At 42.9% G+C, this 27977-nt stretch overlaps 1 protein-coding gene across 1 annotated transcript; it reads right to left on the minus strand.

Moving 5' to 3' along the window:
* Positions 1–27964, minus strand: OdsH (Ods-site homeobox). Its single transcript, XM_018108884.3, has 4 exons — positions 26860–27964; positions 4274–4488; positions 821–960; positions 1–756 (listed from the first exon to the last, which is right to left on the minus strand). The coding sequence occupies exons 1-4, from the start codon at positions 27326–27328 to the stop codon at positions 342–344; spliced, it is 1239 nt and encodes a 412-aa protein (XP_017964373.2). The 5' UTR covers positions 27329–27964; the 3' UTR covers positions 1–341.
* Between the last annotated feature and the right edge of the window lie 13 nt (positions 27965–27977).

The following is a 27977-nucleotide window of genomic DNA, read 5'->3' on the forward strand; positions in this document are numbered from 1 at the left end:
TAGTTCGAATAATACTGGAATTCAGTTATCAGTTTATTTAGTTCGATTCGTTTTCAATCAGTATACCCTGTAATATTACCAGCACACACATACCTTAAGCTAATATACCCGACGTCTGCGTGGAATAGAATGGGATTGAAACGCTATTCGATTTCAGTTTTAGCCTTCTCAATACACACACATACATACATACATATATATATTTGCACAGCTTCAATACACCCCTCGTTCGGCACTCCTATTGGGTATTCCTAGAGCTAAACAAAAAAAATTGATGTATAAAAAATAAATGCTTCGAGCTGCAATTAGCTGGACTGGGCTGGGCTAGGCTGGGATGGGCGCTATGTGCCCAGCAGCGACTCGATGCTGAAGGATGAGTTGTACTGCGGCCTCTGCTGCTTCGGCTTCTGCAGCGGCGGCTGCTCGGGCAGCGCCGTCAGACTCGGTGGCTCCAGTGGTATCGGCGGCTCCAGTGGCTCCAGTTTTATCACAGGGCTGCTGTCGCAGCTGTCGTCCGGGCAGCCTCTTTGGTTGCAGTTGTCCGAGCTGTCGCCGCCCACCACATCGATGGCCAGCTCATCGTCCAGCTGCTCGCCTCGCTCCAGCTCCTGCTGCAGCTCCATGTCGCTGGACTCCTGCTGGTGCGCCGCCAGATAGTCGGCGCGCAGCTGCTCCAGGTTCACCTCGAGCCCCTTGAGGCGCAGCTTGCGCGCCTGCCGCTCGATCGCCTTGGCTATGCGCTTGCTGCGTTGCGCCCTGCTCGAGAGGATCGGGATCAGTTTTGGGGGGCAACTGTTGCTCCGCCGTGCCGTTCACTTACCGCTCCCTGGCGCGCAGCTCCTGCAGTGGAATCGGCGCACCGCTGCAGCTCTGCGGCTGGGCATTGTGCGCCGGCCGTCCAGGACCCTTCTTCGTGTGCTCCTTCTTGCGCCACTTGGCGCGCCGGTTCTGGAACCACACCTGCAACAGTGGGTCGAAATGAGAGATGTATGAAATCAAAGGATCGTCTTGGAGCACATTAACTACAGCTTAGGCTAAAGGACTTAGACTCTACTCTACTGTCTATTGAATATCTAGTTAGAGCATGTGATATTATTAGATGGAAATGTTTCGAATGCTACGCATAGTTCCATAGTTTATATTCATATTAAAGATGTTTATTTTGATATATTTTTGTGCCATCATAAGACAGGTTATCTTCGCTCTTTGAGTTTTGTGCAATTGTGTGGAGACAATTCTCATAGAGCATGCTGAATTCCAAATAATAATAATAGAAGATTTGCTAAGGTCGATATTGCAGATGTCGATAAACAGATTGAAAATGTTCAGAAGCTTAAAGTATAAGATATACTTATATAGGTATGCATATATAACAAATAAGACTGTTTCAGTCGGCTGCTACTGACTGCATAATACTCCTTCGTAGTCTAAACAGTTGAATCTCTGGAGCAAGCCGCAATAACTTAACTGCTCCATTTTAGAGATCCATAGATCCCTTGGGTGATATAGATTTATCCCGATTTGCCACACGTCTTGAGTGGGTGTTGAGAAATTCATAACAGTTTATAAGATCCACGAGTAAATATTTCAAGTTCCACGCTTCAGTAGGGGCGAAATGGTTTATACCAACCCCATATACCCTTTTCGTTGCGTAAACGATTATACAAATATATACATACATATACACACATCTAGTATAAATGGTAATTCCATTTCAGATCTGCTTGAAATCTATTGAAGAGATCTTTCAAATCGACAGATTACCCCACACAGAGAAACAGAGGGATAAACGAAGCGAGAGACTGGGATAAGTCATGATTACGTAATCATTTAAGCTCAGCTTATAGCACAGATTAAACACAAAATATGTAGATTATATAGAGTAGAATAATAGAGCATATTAGACAAATCTCTGGAGTTACATAATTATATTAATATAAACAATAATCATGATGATGAGGCCAGTAATGAGCCCATACTGCCAATGGTAGGCAGAATACGAAATACCCTCGACTTTCGCAATTGGCGAACAATTGATGAGTTCGCATCAGCCGAGTGGCTGAGCGATAGCAACAATAATGAATATTATTATTATAAAGTCGTTATCGTAATTTAGTTATATTATTCTCAGTCTCAGGTTCAGTTTCAGTTTCAGGTTCGGTTTCGGTTTCGGTTTCAGCTTCGATATGCGCTCGTTCGTTATGCATGGGGTTAGACGGCGGGTCGTAAACAAAATGGCGTCCCTAATTGGGGGCAGTTTGAGGAGCGACTCAAGCGCAACGCGAACGCATTTCGAGTGGGCGTTCGAATGTCTCTCTGTATGTGTGCGCGCGTGTGTGTGTGTGTGCGAGTGTGTCACTTCAATTTGAAGTCATTTGCATGCATTGTGCATTTTTTAATGTGCAGCAAATTGTTTTTGAGTAGCTGCATGCGATGCTCACGTTGCCTGCGCTTTAACGAGCGCCCAAACCTCAACCTGAACCAAAACCAAGTCCAATTGCGCCGCCCATCAGCCAGCTGGCTCACCTGTCCAACTGCTCGACCCACTGTCTGTCTGTCTGTCTGTCTGCCTGTCCGGGTGTCTGTCCGACTGTCTGTCGCAGTCTTGTCTCGTCTTGTTCGCATTGACAAATTGATATGTCATGTCAAGAAACAATTTCTGGCTAAAGCGTAGACGCAGACATAGAATAATGTCCCAGCCCAAGAAACCGACGACGATAATCACACGCCTGACATGCAACTCGGCAATGGCAACGGCAACGGCAACGGCAACGGCAACGGCAACGTCCATGGCATCGCAGTCGACGTCGCCGTCGTCGTCGTCGTCATCGACAGCGTCAACTCTTTGGGCAATGCAATTGAAATCATTCCAACAGCAGCGAGCGGCACGAAACGCAATTCGGAATGAAATAAACTGAATTATAATGAATAAAAATAGTCGGGTAATTGGTTTTATTGAGTAATTGAGTTGCAGTTGCAGTCAAATTGTTTTACCCAGCAAGAGCACGCGAATGCCGCTGCAATCAGGTGCGAGCGAACTACATGGATGCCGATAGCAATACCCGAGCCGAAAATTGGGATTATCGATGACGATTTCATTGGAATACAGAATTATGCAATTGTCTATATGAATTGGTTCTGTTTGTATTGCGGAATACAGAACACATGGATATCGATATATTGATCGATTACGGCATATCGATGCCAATGGAACTTCATTGGAATCGTAGATTTACGAAATTCATAGCTTGAGGTCCCTTACTTAGTACTGTAAAAGCAGCTATGCAAATATATCGATATATATATAAAGCTACATGAAATCGATATGAAAGTGATTATCGATGACCATTGTATGGATAAATCGAATTGAAAATATATATGAGATTATTTAGTTGATAATATAAAGTAACTTAAGAGTATAAATATATCAAGTATTATTATATTCGATTTAATCGAATGGATGAAATCGATACAAACATAACGATAAAGGACAATGTTATTCCAAGAGCTGACTTCATCTACTTTTCCCCAAATCAGTTGAATGTGTTCACTTAACACTTAAAAATATATGTGGATATTGATATATTCTACCTGTATGAAAGATGTAGCTTAATCAATGAACTGTGACATAAATTATAAAAAAAAACTAGAAAATATATATAATATAGCATATATAAAATATCCTGTATCCTTATACCAAACCGATAACTTATTTGATGGGGGTAGGTAAATAAAACAGGGGAAACTATGATATGAAATATGTTGAGTTATCGGCGTAACGAAATATATATTATAAACAGCGAAATCCCATTTGCTAATGAGCTAGAACATATCGATTGCTTTGGTAGTAAAAACATTTCCGAATCAGAAAATCGTATAAATTAAGAGTACTTCCCCATCTAATAAGTTATCGATTGTCCGGCATTATCTATATTTTCCAATAAAGCTTTCTATGCCTATTGATGAGTAATTGATTTTACAATGTACATTGAAAATAACCGAAAATGTAGCGTTGCTCTGTGATTGCACTACACTTTACTTGAATGGTTATTATCGATAAGAATCAGAGTTAAGAATAATAAACTACATAAACTACATACATTATACAAGAGGTACTCATAAGTATCGATTTTCATCGACATTCATTTGACTTGCACTAGACTTAAATATATTATATTATTATTTCTACATCAATAATTGTTTATATTTAATTATCAATAATTCAAATCTTCAATAATTCGATTTCTTTATCTTTATTTCTCTTGGGACTTACCGCTATGCGTCCCTCCTTCAGATCCAGCCGCATGGCCAGCGCCTCGCGCATAAACACGTCCGGATAGTGGCTGCTGAGAAAGGCCCGTTCCAGCTCCTCCAGCTGCCAGGCGTTGAAATTCGTGCGGCTCCGTCGACGATTGGCGGCGGCTGCTGCGCTGCTCTCGCTGGCCGTCTCATCATCCTGGGCGGAGGCGGACGCGGAGGCGGAGGAGACTGCAAAAGTCGATAAGTCGTTGGCATTAGGCGCTCAGCTCTAAACGCACATCGCTAATGGTAAATCGCAATTGCAAATCGCAAATCGCGAAGCGCGAATCGCAAACGGCTAACGGAGCTGCTGCCAGCAAGCGAGCATAATTAACTGACAAGCGCGTGGGCGTGGTGAGAGGCAGGGGCAGAGGGAGACAACACATGGAACTATAGAGCCAGAGAGAGAGAGGGAAAGGCAGAGAGGGAGAGGGAGGGACTTCTGCTTTTGGGCTCTTTGGCTGTCTATGCATTTCGCTAGGCTCGCATTATAATTGCAAACAATTAAAGTCTATTTATGTAAATTTCCAAGATATGCTAACGGCTAACCGCACACAGGAACCCAGAGCACAGGAACCAGCCGGCAACGCCAGTGGGCGTGGCATGGCTCTACCGACTGGATGGTCGCCCAGCCCTCAAGCAGCCAGCCATAGTTGTCCCTGCCCCTGCTCCTGTTCCACACATTGCTATTCAGGCCCCGAGTGCTGCCTCCCTGCCTCTGGCCCCCATTCTTAGCCCCCCGACTCGGACGGCCGCATTGCATTTGGCAATGTTGCTGTCGGAGCCGTTGCCGTTGCCGTTGCCGTCGTTTGTCTTTCTAATTTATAGCGGCGCAAATTGGTTTTCACAATTAGGAAGTGGTGGGTGTTGCTTGGGCCTGGTGGCTCGGATATGTTTAAAGCGCCGCTGCGGAAGTAAATTACATGTAGCGCGAACCCAATTCGTTCGCCCCAAATCGTCCCGGGCGCCTCCTTCGCGGCCAAAGGCAAAGCCTGTGTTTAGTTGCAGTTTTAAGTGAAATTTAATTGCAGAATTTGCTGGCTAACCAATTAGAGCTACAGTGGGGTTTGGGCGAGATCACTTAACAATGCAAGAGAGAGAGTGAGAGAGAGGGAGAGAGAGGGGGGCTAGACGACAACTAAAACCAATCGAATTCACATTTTGATGCGCATATTCGATAGCTCCACGTAATGATGACAATGATGCGGCCGACCCCAAAAGTAAAGCCAAGAAGGGAGACAGCCTCAGCCTCAGCCTCCCCGCTCGTGGCCTGAGCTGGCACTACGTGATATTCATATGTTAAAATGCACACAGATTTCAACAATTTATAAACACATCTGCTACCAAATCGAAGGAGTGTCTCGAGGCCCGTTCCAACCCTCGATTGACACAACAAAGGACCCAGAGACTTCATAGATACAAGCACACACACACACACACACACAATGATGGGATGGGAAGAGAGACAGGGAGCGGGTACAGGTCCTTGGTATCGCCTGTCCATTCGTATGGGTCTCTCGGCTCTTGGCTCAGCGGCCTCATCATCACACTTGAAAGAGTAAATAAAATATAATTCCTCAAGGGTGTTATAAATAAAATTATCTGAATTATGGTTTCTGTTGACTTTCTGACTTTGTTCGAGCGCGCTCTCTCCCTCACTCACACTCGCTGTCTCGCCATCTCTCTCTCCCTCTTAGTTTCAGTTGTGGCATAGTTGTGCTTGGGGTCCATGCCCCTAATTTGCTACAAGGCGCCTTCATGCTTTAACTCAAATCGATAGCAAACTGCGGCCCAGCCCAGCCTCTGTGCGGGAGTGGGCGTGTCGGAGACGATGGAAAAAGGGCTGGCTATAAATCAGATAATGGACGAGCATTTTGATAAGAGCACAAAAATTATGACAGCTACCAAATCAGTTAGTGAAACAATCAGGCAGCGCTGCAGAGCAACAACAAAGGGTACAGAGAGAGTTCCATCTGAGAAAGTCTCAGGGAAAGAGTTACAGAAGCTTTAAGGAATATTTTAATTCATTTTAGAATAGCTCGAATAGCTAGAAAATGCTCGATCAGGTCGAGGGAGCGATTCGAGCTGATTGTGCCCATTTATACCTCTGTTTGATCTGTCACAGGGCATCTAATCGTAGAGCTCTCTCTCTCTCTCACTCACCTTGGGGGTTAATCGAAGGGAGTCTGGTTCCAATGGACCATTTATCTTCGCCCATCGTTGTTATATTGTCTAATTACGTGTTTGATATTAGGTGTTCTTGACTCACAATATCTATATATAATATTACTTATTATAGTCATTGGAATACCTTAAACTGAAAAATTAATTGCCTCACTCGATGGTTTCAATTATTATGCTCATTCCCGAAAGTTATATGAGTATACTGCTCGCTATATATACTCGCCGCCCTTACGTCCAGCAGCTCTCACTCACTAAGAGCGGGGTCGATTGGAAAGAGGTATTTCCGGAAAGTTCTTCGAAAACTAGTCAAAGCTTAAGCCTATACCCGCTTTGACCACCTAAGATAAAAATATATAGTGGGTAGATGTACGCTCGGCCAAACCTATATAGAAACTATATATACATATATAAATATATATAAATACTATATATATAATAGATTTACCGAAAATTGTATACATGTATATACACTATACCAATTAAGGATATGGCTAATCGTAAAAGTCTATATCTTGCAGTATTCTGCCATTTCACCATTTTAAAACTTGGGTTCACTCTATATCATCGTTGTCTGTTTCTGCCAGCATTCTTTGATTTTCATTTAAGTAAATTCATCAACAAATTCATAGGTAGTGTAAGTTCTCTGTCTTACTAAACATTCTGTCCGAAAAGCATAATTTTCCAAAATTCAGTCATCAGACATGTGATTATGATACCATAACAAGTATTGAAAATCCGTTAGGCTCACGTCTCAAACGACTTGTCATCTATCCGTTAAGTGAGGTATTCCTTTGCTCTACTCAACAGCAAAGTCTTCTTCCATAGGAACCATAGCTATACAAACTGCCTGTTCACCTCTCACGTCTTATTCTTGTTCATTAACAATACTCAAAGAGATAAGACTTGACTAACACGAAACTCTCTCAGCTTCTTCAGGAACTCTTCCGATGCGAATATTGAATAGGATTTCACTTATCGCCAGGGCTGAAGCCCATCAAGATTTTCATTCCCCAATTCAATGATCTTCCTTTTCTGTTCCCCTTATTTGAATGTGCCTTCAAGCATGCACATTTCGTTTTGTCTATCCGTCCGTCCGTTCGTCCTTCTGTCTCTGTTCACTTCACATTTTGGCCTAATTAAAAATGTTAGCCCTATTTTAATTAGGCCAGCAAATGGTGCACAGTTGCGAGGCGCTTGCAAATTTGCATATAAATAGTATAAATTGTTATTGTTGTTGTAATTGGTGTTGTTGCTGCTGTTGTTGTTGTCGCTTTGTCAGACTCTGCGGACAGCGTCTAATCTACGGGCTGCTGCATTGGGTCCATCTAACGCCTATTGCCCCTTAGCTCTGCCTAATTTCAAAGGTCGTTAAGCAAACAAACTCAAGTGGAACAAAATGCAGCGACAAACACCCAAAGAGACAGAGAGACAGAGAGAGAGAAAGAGGGAGAGAGAGTGTGTACCCTAGGGGGAACAAAAGAACAAGGCTCGTGACCATAACGCTGAGCGGGCAAAACTACCCGCCTCCGGGGGGGTGGGGCTGCCCAAGGGCGCATCAAATCTGCGAGCACGGCCCAGGGCCCAGCAGCGGCTGCGAATCTGCTACGTCACCCACAAAAAGCCGAACGACCCACAAAGAATTACCCAAAAACTCACCATAAAAATCTATAAAAAAAATTAACTTCCAGCAACAAAAACAACAAAAAAAATGCTTTAAAAAAAAGAAAACAACAACAACAAACAACGGACATAAAACGAGGCCTCATTAGCATTTATAGGCCACACAAATGTCAGACGCTGGGCGGGCAGACACCGTTCGAGCGGGTCGTGGCACCTTTTGAGGTTCATTAGAAGCTTGTCACATGATTTGATTTGTTTTGCATCACTTTTTGCTCAAAACGAAAAAAAAAAATAAATAAAAAAAATTGAAAAAACTAGAAAAAAATGAGAGTCAAATAGAGTTAGAGTCACAGTTAAATAAATAAAAAAAAAACTTTATATAAGCACACACAAATTGTAGTTCACACACACACACACACAGACACACAGACACCTTTCATTAGGGCTGCTAATTATGCGACCCTCACGCCGCATCCCAGGAAAGAAAAAAACAAACTACAGAATCAGGCCACGCGCCCCTGTTAACGGGGTTTTCTATTTGATTTTCCTAATGTTTTTTGTTTCGTTCATTTTTTTCTGTAACCCCTTTGCTCTGGCTGAGTTTTCAGTGGCTGTCAAAGTCGTTTAGCTGCTTGTTTTTGTTGCTCTGCCACTTTGATGAATTGTTCGAGCGTCCACAGCGCCGTCTCTAACTTTGGAGTGTGTTAAATTGTTGCACGCCGCACGCTAAACGCTCCGAGCGTGCCCCATGAGAATCTCGGGACGTGAGAATCCCGGAATCGTCAAAAGCATTTAACTACATGTGAAAGAAACCCCCGGATTGTTATACAATTATCTAGTTAGCATCTCCAATCGAACACATCTTAGAGACTTGGAGATATCGAATAGATCCCCTAGACTAGGAAGTTGTCAATCCAACAAAGACTTGAATATTTTCTATTTCTGTTTGGTTTCTGTTTCTGTATATATGTATATATATATTTCATTTAACACTATATCATGTGCATGATCAAATGAATTAAGTAAATAGAGTTGGCATCAAGAGTCAAAAATCAATTCTTACTTTCCTTCATTGATTTCTCAAATCTGAATGGAATTTTCTTATCAATTAGGCTGATCAAAACTATTTTATTATTTTGAGTTATCTATTATTATTATTGGATGAGACAGATTATATCCATTGTAACTTATAGGCGATGAATATCATCTGTGATATTATTTGACAAAATGCCTCTATTTCAATCATTTCCGTTGTGTCTTTTTCTTCCATTTTGTCTTTCCTCTATCTCCTCTATTCTCCATCTTATTCCGTAATTTTTCTCTATCTGCTCTTTCTCTCTCTCTCTCTCTCTCTCTCTCTCTCTCTCTCTCTCTCTCATTCCCTCTTTATCTCTCTTTGTATGCCTCTGTTTATTTGTATTTTCCTAGCTGGTTAACATTTTTTCCAATATTTATTGCTCTTTCTCTGTCTCTCTCTCTCTTTCTCTCTCTCTCTCTCTCTCTCTCTCTCTCTCTTTCTGCGCCACTCTACTCGTCTTTATGATATAAGTGTGCGTATACCTTTAAAGTTTTCTGTTTCTCTGCTGTCTATGAATAATCATTTGTATCCCTCTTATGTCTAGGGTTCCTCTCTTTTTCTTATTCAAGGAACACTTCTCTCTTCTTTTTATATGCATGTCTCTCTCTATTTCTCATCTCTATTTTTCCGACTAGCTTTCTTTTCTTTTATCATTTTATATCCTTTCCCTTATTCCTTTCTCTCTTCTCTCCGAATATCTTTTTCTTTTTATTCTATCGCTCTCTCTTTCACTCTTTCTATCTTTATTTCTTTTTAAAGTTTTTACTCATTTCTTCTATTCGGCTGTTCCTTAAATGCTTCAAGTCGTCGCACTCGATTATAAAATTTGCATTCAACTCGAAATTGAATTTGGACGCGTAAGTCTCTCGGCTCTACATCACGCTCTGAGCTCTGAGGTAATCGATCGTATTCGTGTAATTGGCCTGGTTAAGAAGATGTTGCTATTACATTTGCATTGCGTTTACACGCCCGTTTCCTAAGCCCATGGAGGCCAGAGACAGAGACAGAGACAGAGAGAGGGCGGGCCGAGGGGGCAGCCGCACAGTGGGCAACAAATGTGTGGCACTTAAATTAATGAATTTCTTTGCACTTGCCACGACGGTAATTGGAGAGAGGAGCCCTGGCCAACTGAGTGAGTGACCCGAGTAGAGCCAGCTGGGGCTGGCGAGTGGTGAGTGGGGAGTGGGGATCCTTGCATTGGGGCCACTTCAATCGACCGATCTGTCGATCTGGCGTCGAGGCTCGAACGGGCACAGCGTCTGCTGCTCCTTCTGCTGCTGCTGCTGCTGCTGCCAAGTTGCACATGAATTTATATGAGTTGTTTGCATTAAAATGAATTGATCGACACGACGAGCTACAGTGCCTGCCCCTGGCTCTGCCCCTACCCCACGCTGCTGTTGCTCGTGTGCTGGGTCATTGCTCATCTGCCACGCCAGGCACGTCAACGCAGCAAATTACTTGCTGCTGCCGCTGCTGCTGCTGCGATGCAAAATTGAAAATTCAAGTGGTTAACTTGGCAACATGTTGCCAGTCCCCCACTCCTCTATCCTCCTTCTCTTTCTCTTTCTTCCTCTCCCTGTCTGTCGCTCGCTGGTCTCGTGTTGCATGTTATGATTAAATTTTGATAGCCAACAACAATCAAGTCAAGGAAAATCAATAATTTTTACGCATCTTGTTACGTTGCCAGAGTCCAGAGCCAGGGCCAGAGCCAGACCCAGAGCTGAAGCTGGACGCCTGTAGCTGGACTCTTGACGAAAACCTCTCAAGCGAGCGAAAAAAAACTAGCGATCGCTGCCTGCGATCGACCTGGACATCGACATCGACTTCGACATGCCAAAGCGGCGCATAAATGTTTTGTTGTTTTAATGAAGACGTCGGATCCAGCTCCAGCTTCAGCTCGAACTCCAGCTCGAGAAGAAGACATCAAGGCGTTGCATGCCAGCAAAAATGTTTCCTCTTCTCCTTTACTCTACTCTGCTCTTCTTCGTCTTTCCTTTTTTTTTTTTTTTTTTTTTTTTTGCATTCTGCTTTCGAGGGGCGCGTCAGCGTCTGCGTTTGAGTCGTCTGCACGCCATGACTATCGGGCCTTTATACGCCATCTCGCTCTCGCGAATAGGGTCTAATTATTGTGGCAAGCCCCTGAGCTATAATTTGCCTGATTGATTTACATAACGATCGAAAATGATCAAGACATTAATTTCTTATTAACGTCGCTCGCTCGCTCGCTCTTTTTTGCGCATTTTCGCGCTCACTCGCTCGCTCGTTAGGCGTTGGCGTCGCTGCCACCGCTTCCAGTTCCAGTACCTATTCCAACATTGTTGCTGCCTGCCTGCAGCCGCATCACTGCTGCGCCTGCGCGTCTGGGGCGTAACTCTGGAGCAGTGTTTCGTATGCTGCCTCTGCCTCAGCTGCTGCTGCAGCCGCTGCTGCCGTCCATCTTCAGCTGCTGCACATTGACTCTTTTCAATTTCTTCACTTTACTTCCATTTGCGTGTGTGCCTGGGCAGTACTCGGCATTCGTTACACTATCTGCTCGATTTATGCAACAGAGGGCGCCAACGTCTTTATCTTCAGCAATAGCAACAACAGCAATGCTTGCTCTCATTACGGATTGCCCATTTTGGCACTCTCTCGAGCTCTCACGCTCTCTTTGAAAGCTTCGCCCAATTCGGTTTGCTTTCGTGCTTTCCGTTTTCGCCTCTTCGGCTCTCGCTGATCGTTTTGTTCGTTTCGGACATAATTAATGTTAGTTTTAACGCTGCTTGAAAATGTTATTTCCCTTGATTATAGCAGGGCACAACGGACAACTGCTGCCGTAGCGGCTGTTCTTGTTGTTGCTGTTGTTGTTGGCCTTGTTGTTGCTGTTTACTGCCGCTGATTGTTGGGTCTTGGTGTTGGGCAGTTGCCCGGTTGTTGGTTGGCGTTCCCTCGCCTGGTTTGCTGTAGGCAGTCATGGGGAAACATTTTATGACGATTACTGTAATTCGTTGCCGCAAACAATAATTACTTTCCATTACGAAAATGGCGGGCATATTATCACCTGAATATCTCACACATGCACACACATAAAGACACACACACGCAGACACACATGCATCGACTGGCTGACTGCAAGGCGAACACAGGTGTTAAGCGTATGTGCGCCAACAGCGCTGTCAGCGTCGCAGTCCGACGTCAGCGTCACTGTCTCTGTCTCTGCCTCAGTCTCTGTATCTGCGTCGCCTCGATCCCGATTCGCCACGGCAAATGAAACGTTTCGATGCGGTTGCGAGTCAAAGTCGTTGTGGCGTTGTCTAAAATTTTCGGTAATAAAATATGACAACTCAATCAAGGCCCATAAAAGCCAAGGCACACCAACAAAACATTAACAACAACAACAACAATAACAACAACTGATGATCAGGGCGGGTCCGGTTTCAGTTTCGGAGCAAAAGCTCAGTAATTTGCAGAGGCTGCAAAGGCGATCAAAATTTACGATCATTTTGTTTTCAAAATCAATTTAGAAAGGAAGCGCGGCAAAGATCAGCCAGCGCACGACAGATGCTCGGCCGGAGCGGCGTGGCGTGGCGAGTGCGAGCGAGAGCGCTGCGGCGATCGCCTGCTGTTGGAAAGAGATGGCAAACTAAAGCTTCAAATTGAGTTCTTAAGTTGTGGCAGCGCTTTCCTGTTGTTGCTGTTGTTGTTGTATTTCTTCTTTTTGTTGTTGTTCTTGTTGTGCTTTGTCCGTGTTGGTTCCCTCCTTTCACTGATCGCACGATCCGTTTGCCGTTCAGGTTCGAGGCTGCCAGCTTATCGAAGAGGCCTAGGGTGTGGGCAGGGGCGGAGGGGCAGCGGGAAGAGGGTGATTCGTGTTGGTGCAACTGGTATATGGAACTTTTCCTTTTCGGCAGTTATTAGCCAGGTAAAACACGAGTCTTGCACATTTGAGAGCTTGTAATTTACTTAATTTGATTACGAACGACGTCCAGCACCAGTGGGCGTGTACTTTGGAGCCAACGGAACCGAATCTCAAGTTGAATCTGTGTGCTAGTGTGTGCGTGTGTGAGTGTTGTTTGGATTGAAGGAACAACAGCTGCAGGTGCAATGCAAATGCGATGCTTAGGCAAATATGCAATTTAAGTGGGTGGATGCATTTGATTGGATCGTTAGGTAAATCGAATTCAAAGGAACCAATAAAAACAAATACTGTATATGTATGTATGTATATATGGAAGACGGAAAACAATCAGTAAAGAGCCGAAATGAACTAGTATCATGGCATTTGTTCAAATGAACAGAACTTGTTCAGATGAACTGACTCAATCATGGACTTCAAGGTGTCTAAGAATATATTTGTAATTTAATAGAATCCGTTGAATTGAACTAGCTCAAATTGATGCTCTACTTAGTGTAAGATAGTTTCAGTGCGCTTAATTTGGGTTATTTATATGTAAATATGTAAATATATGTAAATATGAACTAGTTCAAATGAACTGAGGCGCTGAGAACTGAATAACAAATGAGCTAATTATGTTTATAATAATTTACTTCTTGTTCTCTAAATTTATTCTCCAATTATGTGAAATTTAGTTCAAATGAACTAGCTCATAACATTTACTCATAGATAATGATTAATCTAGCTCAAATGAGCTAACTTATTATATTTACTCATTTCACTCATTTGGAATTATTGATCTAGCTCAAATGAGCTAACCCATTCTACTTACTCATTTCACTTATTTGGAATTATTGATCTAGTTCAAATGAACTAGATCATATTATTTACTCATTGCAAATTTTAAATCGGTTGTAAATTAATTCCCTTATAATCTTCTTTGTTTTTGCAATGTTCAAATGAACTGACTCATCTGAGTGCTTACCATTTCAGCAAAAGCCAATCAAAACATTTTTTTTCACACACATGCAAATATGAATAAAATTAATTGGGCAAACAAATTAAATTTATGGCCAACAAGAAATCTATTAATATAGACAATAGTTTATTAATTGAAAGTTATGTGTGTTTGTGTGTGTCTGGGTTATGGCTTATGACTTATGCTTAAACCCAACAACAGCAGCAGCAGAGGTGAAGACGGCCACCAAAAAGCTAAAAGCTAAAAGCAACAACAACAACAGCAACAAAATCAAAGCGAAAAGCAGAGCGCAAAAATAAAGCTGAGCATAAAAATTGATTTCTGCTGCTGCTTTAATAAATTCTCAGCTGCCGTTGTTGTTGTTGCCTTTGTTATTGGCCCGAGCCAGAGCAGCAAAAGCAACAACAGCAACACCAACAACAGCAACACAATCTCAATCAATTTCAAGTCGCACATCACATCAAAACAAATTACCAAGGAATTAATTTGCCATCAGAATCACGCAAGCGCAGAGACTGAAACCGAAACTGAGACTCGAGCTTCAATTCCAGCGAATGGAAGGGGTAGAAGGAGACGATGCAAAGCGCTGCATGGACAGCGACGTCGGCGTCTGAAGAGCGAGAGCAAGAGAGAGGCGCGCCAGGATGAGTTTGTTTGCGGCGATGGCGATTAATAGAGCGTCATGATGGTGTAGCAGCAGAGGCAGAGGCAGAGACAGAGGCCGAGGCAGCGACGTTGTCGGCAGCGACTGCGGCTGTCCGATGATGGTAGGTGCCGTGATTAATACATGAGGATTTAATTAACTTGCCAAGCTGCACACGTGCGCTATCTCTCTCGCACTAGCACACTTGCCGCCCACTTGCTCGCCCGCACGCCCCTGCGCTCTCTGCCTTTAGCACGAAACTATGGCGACGTCGCACGCCGACTGCGACTGCGACGCGTCCGCTCTGCAGCGGGTGAGAGAGAGCGACAGAGAGAGAGAGCGAGCTTTTGTAACTTGCTGTGCGTAAGGCAGAGCTTGTATTTAAAATTGATAAAACGGGGAGGCATATTCGAATCTATAAGCGCTGTGTGTGTGTGTGTGTATACATATGTAATACATGTTTAAGAAGAGCATCAAAGGTTTTTATTGAGCATTAAATATGCATACATGCATGTACATACACATGCACATGTATGTATATGTATGTATGTGTGTGTAATTGAAACGTGTTTTGCCTTCTTTTTGTTTTAGCTGACTTGTTCATGGTTGTAGCTGTTGTTGTTTTTGTTGCTGCTGCTGCTGCTGTCGCTGGCGAACGCCTGCAGCGCGAAAATCGGTGGCATGTATAATTTTTATCACCTTTAATTAACTTTTCAATTAATAAAAAAAAAACGTAACAGCCTCTACCTGTGCAACAACAACAGCAACAACAACACGCTCTTCCGTTTTGGCCAATAAAATGCCGTCGGCATTTGAATTACCTTTTGCATGCACGCAAATTCGTTTCGCATTGAGTCAGATACAACGCAACAACGAAACAACTTGCCCCAAACGGTGGCAGATGCAAAAGCATTGCAGACACCGAGGCGCAAAGTGTGTTAAAAGCGCCACTAAATAATAACATGAAATTGAAGAAAAAACCAAATGAATGAACGATGCATATCTCTGTTATATATGCGTGTGTATATACATATGTATGTGTGTCTATGTGTGTATGTGTGCATTCAATGGACTATAACTAGATGCGTACGTGTGCCATACAGTTATAGTCCGTTCGAGTTGAGCTAGTGCCATCTGCATACATATTTCTCATATAACGATTTATACATACATATGTCTAATGGCATATAGATATATACTATGGTATCTGTACTACACACGCACACACACATACATGTGTGTGTATTAGAGGCCTGCATCGCGATTGACTAACTGTGCTAACAGTGTGACGTCACAAGATCAGAAAACGCTGTTAAATTTGTATGAAAGTGAAGTAATTTGGAAACTTCTATCTATCTTACAAGTTCAAGATTTACGAATGGGATAATACAAAGATTTTAGCATATTTTTGTATTCTAAGTCATTTTCGAAACAGTTATTGCTCACACAATGCCTTTACTTTAATACAGTGTGGCGTTATCTTCATTATCGAATTCATGAATTTGTAAAATTAAAATAATAATATAATAATAAAATAATAATAATACGTATTGTGCGTTTCCCATCAATCCGCATCATTATATTCAATTTATTATGAATATCGTGGACAAAGCTGATACGCATCATTATTGATCTCTGCCAATGTTTCTAGAGCTACTTCAGGCAGATTATATGTTTCCTTAGGTTTTAGTACTTACACTTATCCTCAGTTTTCGATTTTGTAATGATTATGTCTTCAATTTAATCAAGTATTCAGATAGATAGACATAAATAAACATTATTATCGGCGAAAACTCAGTAAACTGTGTTCATTGACCATTCCATTCTGACTATTACACACTTTGGCCACATCATTTGCTACCTTAGAGCTTCCCACTTCATTCCACAATATACCTGTTTTACATACTCATTCACGAAAGTGAAATGAGAATATTGGTGTTGGGTAAAATCTGTCTTGCTGTCTATTTGTCCCTATGAATAAAATTTAGTTGACGCTTTTAAGGCTTGAAATTCGTTCAAATTATCTTAATCCGCCCACTAGAGGTTTGGCAAATCGGAAAATACATTTGCCGCTAGCCATATATCATATAAATTGAAGAGCTAGACAGATAAAGTTTTGAATGTTTCGTTGATCATCCAAGATCAAAGAGCTTTGACGGATGTACCTACGCTAAAAGTTTATATTTGGATGGTTGAGCTACTGGCAACCTCCTCTATCGAGGACCCAAAAATAATTGTTTAGGTGCTTATCGATCATAGGAAATGTTTTTCGATAAATTCGATAATTGTTGCGTTTGTTATTATTCTCAAAGGACTTTTTCTTTTCGAACTATTATTTTTCATTCTTTACACTTATCGTTCGAAGCTATAGATATGCAGTTACTTTTAATTGCCAAGTAGCCAACCTTATACATTTATAGATGCATAACAAGTTTCGGTATGAAAAATAAATGATCTTTGCTAATCGATAGCACAACATAATTAATAATTTACGATATTTGGCCTTATACACAGATGTCACAGGGCACACGCATACTGTTAATGTACACACACACACACATGCAGAGAATATATCGAGAGAGCTGAAATAGAAAAAGTTATGGCAAAAATGTTGTTTTTTTTTTTTTTGGAAAAATTGATTAAAAACCGCACGCAGCCAAACGAGGACGAGCAACAACATTTTCAATACCAAATGAAAGTCCTCAAGAGTGAGAGAGAGAGAGAGAGAGAGTGAGACTGATAGTGATAGAGATAGCTAGCAAAATGGCTACAAAGTCAGCTAAAAGTGTCATTACAACTCACAAAAATCCAACAAAAGTTCAGACTCGAAAAAAAAATAAACAAAGCAAGCAAAAAACTTTCAGGGACGTCTGTTGTTGTTGTTGTTGCTGTTGCCTGTGTTGTGGCATAGGGCTCAATTCAATTTTATCGTTTCAATATTAACCCAAAACAACCCCACAATATTGCCTTCATTTAAGGTTTATTAGATACAACGAGGCAAGCGGAAGGCAATTGGAGGCGCTGGAGATGCGGCGGGGGGGCTCAACGAGCGGAACGAGCCAGGCGATGGATACAAGAAATATGTACCCACAACAACAACAACAAGGCAAGGCAGGGCAGGGCGGGGCAGGGCAAGTCAAGTTGGCAGCCAACAGACACACACACACACAAACACACACATATATACACACATACACCCACACACACGCACACATGCAAGGCAAAAATTTTCCAATTTACAAACGTCGCCAAAAGCCAACGAGCAGGCAGCTCCAAAGTTCTCCTTGTTGTTGTGGCTGGGTGTGTGTATGTGTGGCAAGGACTGTCAGAGTGTATGCGTGTGTGTGTTTCGTGTAACAAGGATAAATGCCGCGCTGTGATTGTGTGCGTGTGTGTCTGTGTGTAACGGCATAAACATTGATCCAACCGTAAAACTGGCTGACAAACGTGGCCCGCCTTTGCCTCTGCCGCCGCCTCTGCTGCCAGTGTTGCTGCTGCTGCTGCTGCTGCTGCTGCTGCTGGCTCTACCACTGACTGTGGCATGTCCTGGCACAGGACTCCCGACTCGGACCACATGCGCCAGGCGTGGCAGTGAGCCAAACCGAAACGACGCCAAGCCAAGTGTATAAATTGTATTAGCCCCAAAGTGTCGAGCGGTTCGAGCAGAGCAGAGCGCTGCGTGGAGCGGGGAGGGGGGTCTGGCAGTTGCTTGGCCAATTGCTGGCTAAGAGGGCAGGGGCAGGAGCAGGGGCAGGGCATTGGGGCTGTTGCGGGGGTGGTGCGTGTGTCCTGCCTGCCTGGCTGCCTGGCTGGCTGCCTTTTGGTGGTTGATGCGCGTCGCAGTCAATGCGTCGCCTTCGCACGCACGCACGCACGCATGAAGCGGGCAGCCATGTAGAAGAGGCCAACATGGCTGCCAGGAGCAAGAGCTAAGGACGCGTCGCAGGACAGGAGGCACAGCTGGAAGACAGACAGAGAGACCGAGAGACAGCGAGACCGAGAGGCAGCGAGGGTGCTCACAACAAGTGTCATTTGCAGCAAATTGCAAACCGCAACAATTTCGCAGAGGACACAGCACGAGCGACAGGACGAGCTGGCAAGGCGCAGGGAGCAGGGAGCAGGGAGCAGGGTGCAGGGAGCAGGGATAGCTCAAGCGGCTGGTGGAGCAATCTGTTTCAATATAAACGCACATGAGGCATTTACGAGCGCCCAGCAAACGTCCTCCTGTGGGTGGAAGCCCAGGCAGAGAGTGCTCTCTCGCTCTCTCTTCTTCTGCCCCTCGCCCTCTCTGTGTGTCTGTGTGTGTGTGTGTTTGTGGGCATGCCACTTAAATGCCTCATGATGTAGTTTTAGTTTAGATTTGATTTCTGCCTTTTTATGTTTGCGCTGCTTCTTTTCTTTGCGGAGGGTTTTATGTGGGGCCTGGGGACGTTTCGCTTGAACTCGGGCGCATAGCAGAAGCTTAATGCCTAGTACGAAAATCGACTACATCAGGTATACCGCTTGGTCATACAGCTATTAGTTTGAGTCAATTAATCTTCGCTCTTCACTCAGCGCGTCCCTTGGCTAGTCGTTCTTTGAGTCCTCCCGGAGTTGACACTTTCTCATCAAATCAATCAACAGTCGCTACTATTTACTCGACACTACTTACTGGTCTCTCGTTACTCGTTGCTCATTTCATTCACTCTGAAAACGTTTCGTTTATTTTCTTACGTACCTCTCATTTTCCCCTACTTTCTAGTTATAATTCTTGATTTGTTTCTCGTTACTTATCGCTTTTCAATGCAGTCCAATTAATTTTTCGACCTTACTTAATTCTCATATATCTTTATTGTAGAGTTTTCAGAGACACGTAAGATTTAATTCTGATCACTCGTTACTGGTTACTTCATTAGATATTCTGCATTCGTTATTTTTTACTCGTTACTCGCTACTTCTAATTCGTTACTGTTTATTCCTCATTATTTTTCCACTACACCTTTTCCAGTATTCCTTACTCGTTACTCATTATTCGTTACTTTTTATTCGTTACTCGTTATTCTCTGTGCCTTATTTTGTGCTCAGTCTCTTTCTATGCCTCACTCACAACTATTTTTTCCTCTTTACGCTGCTCAAACTTGGCTTCATTTGGATTTTCACAGGGTATTCGCTGTTCCTGCATGCCCTTTCTGCTCTTCACTCTTGGCATTATTTTGGGGTTGTTTAAACAGTGTAGCTATTTGTGTTGTTGTTGTTGTTGTTGCTGGTGTTTGCTTTATTCACTGTTGCGCTTTGCACACATCTTCGTCCCTTGGGTGTCATAATTCTTGACGAGCTCATCTTTTACTTAAGTTTTACATAATTTTCATGTCGTTGGCCGTGCAGCGCTTTTGGGTGGTTCGGGTGGTTCGGGTGGTTGGGTGGACTGAGCCGGGGCGTATCGCTTGGTAAGCCCCATGGAGATAACATAAAATCGAAACGTGTGTGCGCGGGCAGACCAGAAAAAAGGACGACACAACATTTGAGTAGCTGGCAAGGAGGAAGCGGGAAATGGAAAAGGGAAGAGAGGAGAAGGGAAAGAGGCGTTGGTTTTTGTGGTAAAACGCTTAACTCTACGTGTCTGCGGCTTTTCTTTTCCGCCTGCTCTTTCGTATTTATATCAACTGAAGGAATTTTCTTCTGAGTATCGGGCTTTGAGTGGTTAGAGAGCCAGAGAGGGGGAGTCTCTCTCTCTATCCAAGTTATAATACGATGAGTGATGCATCTTAGATTTGCCTATCTATACATAAGTATCTTTCATTTATCAATTTAAATCATGTTTATTACATTTATGCTTCCATTCTGTTCATATAGTAATAGTATTTGATAGTTGAATTATACTTACGTACGTGTTTCTATATATGTGACAATAGCTCAAGCTCTTCTTTTCGTAAACCTTTCATTGGTATTATTATGTTGATTTGATTCCTACTGGAAATCTGCTAAACTTTGTTTGGACTCAAAAATGTAGCCTATTCTTCTAAGCTTTACCGATAGTAGATAGCAAGTAGTACATAGAGATGAAGATATAAGTAAGTTTATATCAGATAGAAGATACAAGATGCAAAGGTAAAGGCTAGAAGAAGGGTGATCCCTGATAGAATATAGAAAATAAAGTATAGATGATAGATAGAAGGGATTAGATATATGAGTAATGGATGATGGAATATTAAAAACGGATAGAAGATACCAGATGTTCTGTAAAAGATAGAAGATACAATATATACGATTCAAAGATTCATAGATTTGTAGATAATATAAATTTCTATCTAAGATATGTTATCTCAATTGACGAGCAGGAATACCTAAAAACAAGCTCTTTGAATCTATAGCACAGGATATTATGAAATACTATTCAGCTTCTAGCTCTAGATCTCTTACGCAGTATACCACTAGATATCATTGATCTCAGCTCCATTTATAGAAGAAAGGAAATATCCATACACAGTTCACATCTCTTAATCTCATCTATCTAATTAGATCTCTATAAATAATATTTTAATAACAATATCACCTACAACAACAACAGGAACATCGTGGAATATCCCAATTCTTGAGATAGATAAATCCAGGCCTTCCAAGCAACCGGGCACCCTTTTCCACTCGAGTTTCCACTTGACAAATTATGAAAAAAAGAAAAAACGAATAATGGAAATTGACAACAAGCGAGACAGTCAGTGCAGGGAGGGAGAGGCGTTGTGGGCGCTGGGGGGGAGGGCGTGGCACTGAATTCATTTGCAATGCGCTCTCGTGCTTAATGGGGACTTCTTGGCTAAACGGCTAATCTCGAATGGCCTGGCCAATTTGGCTGCCAACTTATTGGCCATTTGCTAAAGTGGGCGTTGGGGCGTGGCAGCAACAGAAAAAAGAATAACGCCTCAAAACTGTAAATGGCCAACAACAACAGCAACGAGGAGAACAACAAAGAGAGTTAACCAAAAGCTAGAGTCGAGTCTAAGCCAAAACCCCAACACCCCCCACCCCCACCCCCCACCAGCAACCCCAACCACAGTCAATTCTCACCCAACATTTTGTTGTTATATTTTGTGTTTTTTTCTTTCTTTTATTTCAGCAAATTTCATTATCTGCAGCCGCCATCTTTGTACTAAACGGCAACATACACACACACACACACACACACACACACACACGCAGACAAAGGCAGACAGACAGAGGGAAATTTTTAACTTTTTTGGGGAGCTTTATTTTACCTAAGCCAAATCCGCCCCTTGAAGTGTTTATCCTTTTCTTGTTGTTGTTGTTGTTGTTTGGCTGAAGTGTTTTCAATTTAAGTTTAGCGAACAAAACGCCTTTTGATTTTTATTAGCTAAATAGCAGCACACGCCCACACAGTGGGAGGCGGTGGCTGGGTTGCGGCTTTAAAGAAGGGTTCGGGGCTGGGGCTGGGGCTGGGCTGGGGCTGTGCGGCTCGTTGCCAAAAATTGCGCTGCTTGGCTGTTGGCCAGAACGGACGCAAATTGAGTGAATTTATTGGCCCAGCCAGGGTTGTCGCCCTCGTAAATTATGCAAATAATATGGCGCCCCATTTGCAGTTGTTCCGTTTCGTTTCGTTTCGTTTCATGCCGTTCCGTTCCGTTTTCTTTCAAGTATTTTCTTTCATTGGTTTTGTTGTTGTTGTTGTGTTTTTTTTTGGCAGCTCTTTGCTTGCTTTAAATGAGAGTCACTTAAATAATTATCATTTCCCGAGGCAAAACGCTCGTCAAAAGCTCATTTGGAGCGTCGGCGCTCATCGTCTCGCTGGGCATCTGACGAGCGACCAATTAGCCAACGAGACGAATGACGTCTCTCAATGCTCAGCGGTTTATTAATTATGGGGAAAATCGGACTGCCGACTCCGGACATCGGACTGCCGACTGCCGATTGTGGACTGTGGAAATCGGACCAAACGCACAAATGCGCATTAGCCGCTGATGTTGATGGCTTCGCGTGGCTTCCAGTCTTGTTTTTGGGTTTACATCAAATACTCTACGCAAAGGGTTGACCAAACAGTTGCTTACAGTTTGAACAAAACCTTTCAAATCTCCTCATGATAAATGGTTAGGGAAAACGTTTACGCATGCGATGCGAGGTAGTACAGAGAGTACAAAGGAAACTCACTTATTTCGTTTAGAATTGACTGAAGTCAACAAGTCGATGTTTTCTAAATGAAATAATGGAGTTTTCAGTAAAACACGTTTAAGAATAAAGTGCAAAAAGAACTCAAGAAACTCTAAAAAAACTCTAAAGCAAGGTATTGATGGAACCGTTACAGGATAGAGGACAAAGTGGAATTTAAGTAGGCTCTGAAGCATGTTAACGTTCAAGGATAAAGCACAAAGTGGAATTCAAAGATTCTTAACAACAGAGACAGTGGGAAAAGTAGGGGTAAAGACAAGTAGTATACGTAACAAAGAAGAAACAAAGAAATTATTTCAAAGAAGTGACTCCAGTTCAGTTCCCAGTTTCTAATATGATTCAAGTGTATCTCTAATTCGTCTTAGAAATCATTCCCATTTGCCAGTTTTCTTTTTATTTTGATTTTTAGATACATTCAACCAATTGACTAACTCGCAACTCAGCAGCTTCTCATTTCTGGCCCCGACTCCAGTTACAGCTGCAGCTCCAGCTCCAGCTCCAGCTCCAGTTCGAGCTCCACTTCAATTAATCTAGGGTCTAGGTAGGCCCCAAAGAAATGATGGCAATTACTAGACGCGCTCGCGGTCGGCGAGGCTAATGAGCAGTAGGAGATCAGCTCAATTCATTCATCACTGATGATCACTGCTGATGATGATCAGCAGCAGCAGCCGGAGCAGAAGCCGGGGCTACAGCCGCAGCTAATAGAGAGCATTGGATAGGGCAACTCTGGCGTTTTACGGGGCGTGCCAATGGCGTTCTTATTAATTTGCTCAATTTCCACAAGAGAAAAAGTAAGAGCGAGAGAGAGAGAGAATGTGTGTGAGAGAGGGGAGAAGGTCAAAGTGAAGTGAAGCGGCCGAAGAGGAGGAGAAAGAGGAGTAGAAGAAGGGAAAACCCAACGAAAAACTTAATTAAAATGTCGTAAACGAAAATTGTATGTTTGCTGGGCTTGTCGGATTCTCGGATTGTCGGGCAGGAGGCGGTTAGCTCCCAAAATAATTAAGACATTTCACTTCGGACCACGGACCACGGACCGCGGACCGAAATGGAAAAATTGTTAATACAAATTGTTTGTTGCCCAATTTGGGCCATGCCAAGTTTTTCCTTAGGCCATTGTTGTTGTTGTTGTTGTTGTCGGGGCCGCGACCGAAAACAATAAAAATGACTAATGGCAGCTAATTTCCCGTCCAAGTAGGATGAGACGAACTGCTTCACTTTACTTGGCCCGTTTATCCAACAGCAGCGCCTCGCATTCGAAAGGCGGCTCAAAAACAAAACAACAACAACAACAGCAACAGCAGCAGCAACAACAATAACTGAATATGTATGCGTGGGCGTTGCCGCATGAGCAATGGGCAGTGCAGTCGCCTCTAATGACAGGACTCGAGACTCGCATCTGAAATTTTTGGCATTGTGGCAATTGAACTGGCAGAGCGAATGGAAAACAAAAGCATGCATTCACCTGTCCGGGCGAGAGTGCTGCACAGCTGCCCTTATGCATGTCTAATGAGTTCCGTTTCTTTGCCACATCAAGAAATTCTCTTGTTTACCGAATGTTTGTCAACAGCCAGAGAGCTGAGATACGTGTGCTTAATCGTAGCTGAACAAGTTGAGCACTGAGGTGCGTAATTGGATCTCAGTTTTAGCATTGACTGGACTTAATTCGAGACTAAAGTCCTAATACCCAATATTGTGTTTCCATTATGTGGAATGATTTTTAATTTTCATAAGTAAATATTTCTTCTGTCTCAGTAAAACACTCGAGTCCCGATATTTTTGTTCGATTTACACAGGAATTCAAGTTATCGGGAATTATCTAGAATTAATTTTGTTCAAAGAAAATCTAATTTTTTCGATTTAACGCGAATTTTGATTTAGCGGGTTACAAATTATCGAGACTCGACTGTATTTTAATACTCCCATTATTATGAGCATATTTTTTTCGGCATTTTTTGGCTTTTTTGAAAATTTTTTGAAATATATAAAAACTATGAATATTTTTGTGGTAATTCTTTTTTGCCATAATGACTAATTGATATTTGCTTACGTGAGTGAAAAAATGACATAATTTATTTTATATAATTTGGTAACAAAAGATCTAAACTCTTTGTAGTCCGAATATAAACTGGCCCAAATCAGTTCTCCCCTTGAATGTCTGACTGGACTCTCCAGCCACCTTAGATTGTCGATAGTGTTAACTCATGTAATAATATAAACATGAAATAGATAAGACTATAAGTAAGAGTCCAATTTTTTCAATTCCTTAATAAATCCATTTTCCTCGAATCATCTTCAATTTCATCTACAACATTATTTAGCACACACAACACGCATGGCACATGCTTAAATGCGTTCAATTTCATGTGTTTTGCATTGCCTATTCGGCTTGCCTGCTCACTCGCTCTGCTTACAGTTGCTTAGCTAAGCCATTCTCGCTCCCTCTCACTCTCCCTCTCTGTCGCTCGGCCGCGCGCAAGTGCCAAATTATTTTTGCATAGCTAAAAATAAAACGCACAAAATAGCCAACCAAATTTAATTAGGCACAACAAGCAATAGCAACAACAACAGCAACAGCAACATCACTAACGGCACTTCTCTGCCGCTCTCGCACACACACACGCACACACACGAAGAGCGCGAGAGAGAGAGAGAGCGAAGAGCAAAAAAGCAACAGCCGAAATTGTCACAAATGGCCGCTGCAGGCGTCGCGGCGCCAGCGAAAAATTTTGCTGTTGATTAAAAATTGATCAAAAAACATAACAACAAACAAATTATGCATAGTTGTTGTTGTTGCTGTTGTTGTTGGTGTTGGTGTTGGTGTGCGTGTCGCAGCGAATTGATTAAAAAGAGCAATGCGATTGAAATTTTATTGGTAAATTGAATAAAGTGCGCGCCGGGGCGCCAACAACAATAACAAAACTGGATTTCGTTTTTCGCAGTTGTTGTTGCTGTCCGGATTTGTGCTTTCCAGCGCAGCGTCGCTGTCGGCGTCGCAGTCGTTGTTGGCGTCGCTGCCAAAATGCTTGGTACAAATTAATGAGCGTGCACAATATGTATGTATGTATGTGTACATATGTATATGTGCTTTATGCATACAGCTGTATGAGTGACTGCACATGTGTGTGTGTGTGTGTGTGTGTGTGTATGTGAGCTGATTTGCCATTGGCTGCTGTTGTTGTTGCTATTGTAATGCTGGCAATTTGGTTTGGAGCGTTGTTTAAAGTCACTCAACGATAAAATAATTCAATTAGCACCTAGTTTACAGTTTCTCATAAATGCGAACTTAATAAATACTTGTGTAACTATGTATATAATATATGTATGTATGTATATGTACATTGCTATTGCCTATCGACTGATTAAATAACACCTTTGTATGCACATATATATGTATATAATTACGATGATTATTGAAATTTGACAGAGGACTGGAGCTGCCAGTAAAACGTTTACGAATGCCATTCACAGTGGAAATGCGGAAAACAATAAGTTATTCTACAAATGTTTGCAAATTGATCATTTATGACGATCTATGATGTATGTAATTGTATGGAGCTGCCAGTAAAACGTTTACGAAGATCATATAAAGCATCAATATGGAAAGCAAAATGAGAATACCACTGCTTAACGAGAAATATCATAAATATATATCTGTGATAGTTTTTGCAATTAAAAAGCTAAGTGAAGTTTACAAATGCCATAAAGAGAGCAAAATTTGAGAAATCAATAGAACGAGTGACAAACGAGTCAGTAAAACGTTTGTGAAAAACATACAAAACAAGGAAAACGAAATTTCCATGATAGCCATAAATAAAATATATACATAATTGCTTAAAATATTCAAAAAAGTTGCCTGTAAGACGCTTACGAAGGCCATCAAAGAGAAATCATTGAACTAGGCAAAGAACTTAAAAGATCAGCCAGTTAAAAATTGATGAAAAAGGAAAATTTTGAAGAGCAGAGCTTCCCAATTTTAGAACTATGTATATAAACAACATCCCCGTAGAGATATCGATTGGTTCACTTACCCTCATTGGCCTCCGTTTGCATCAAGTTGCGTGACATGGGCTCCATTGCTGCCACCTCCACATCCAGCTCCTGCTGCTGCTGCTGCTGCTCCTCCTCCTCCCGCTGCTGCTCCTGGAGCTGCTGCAGCTTTGTGGCGGCTGCATTCGCCCGCTGCAGCAGCGCCATGTGGCGCAGCATGTGCACGGAGGCGCTGCCACTTGTCGCAGCCTGGCAGCCCGGATAGCTCGAATCGCTAGCATTGGAGCCGCTCAGCTGATTCATGGCCAGAAATGGCGCCCAGCCAGCTGCGGCCGCATACAGCTGCAAAGCGGAGGCAGCATGCGGATGCGGATGTGGATGCGGATGTGGATGTGGATGTGGCGATGGATGCGGATGTGGGTGCACGCCTTCGAAGTGGGGCAGGCGGTGCAGTGGAGGCTGGGAGTGCGCCTGCGCAGCGGCTGCCAGCTGCTTGAGCAGTTGATCCATTTGTGTGGGGGGCAGGTGGCAACTGTTGCATCACACACACACACACACGCGCGCGTCACTACGACAGGCGCAACGATAAGGATGCTCGCGTCGAGTCCTTTGGCTGCTGTGAGACTCGGCGACCCACTGTGCGGCGGCCGCGGCGGCGACAAACAAATTGATTCGAATTAAAATTACGCTCACAGCTTCGCAGCGCTGATTTACGCGGAAAGCAACAACAGAGTGAGAGCGAGAGAGCGAGAGAGAGAGAGATAGCGAGAGCGTGCAATAGACGGCAGGAGAAAGAGAGCGAGAGAGCGAGCTAGAGTGAGATGGAGCAGAGGCGAGCGACGACGCTTCAAAGTTGACGTCTAAATGAAAATGGCAAAACGGCAGCGACCGCAGACGACGCGACGTTGACAACAAACGACGACGACGACGATGGCGATGGCGACGCTCGTTTTGTGGCATTTGTTTAATAATTGCGTACCCTCATATGTGTGTGTGTATGTGTGTGTGTGTGCGCGACTAACAACAACAAAAAGTGTCGCAGCTTTGCTTGGCATTGGTGGGTTTGTGTCCATGCTAAAAAGTGAGATGGCAAGCGACACCTGCAAAACAGCAGCAACAGCAGCAGCAACAGCAGCAGCAGCAGCGCACCACCAACAAC

The sequence above is a fragment of the Drosophila navojoa genome, chromosome X (assembly GCF_054131105.1).
Source record: "Drosophila navojoa isolate 15081-1374.11 chromosome X, UAZ_NAV_1.0, whole genome shotgun sequence".
Classification (NCBI taxonomy): domain Eukaryota; kingdom Metazoa; phylum Arthropoda; class Insecta; order Diptera; family Drosophilidae; genus Drosophila; species Drosophila navojoa.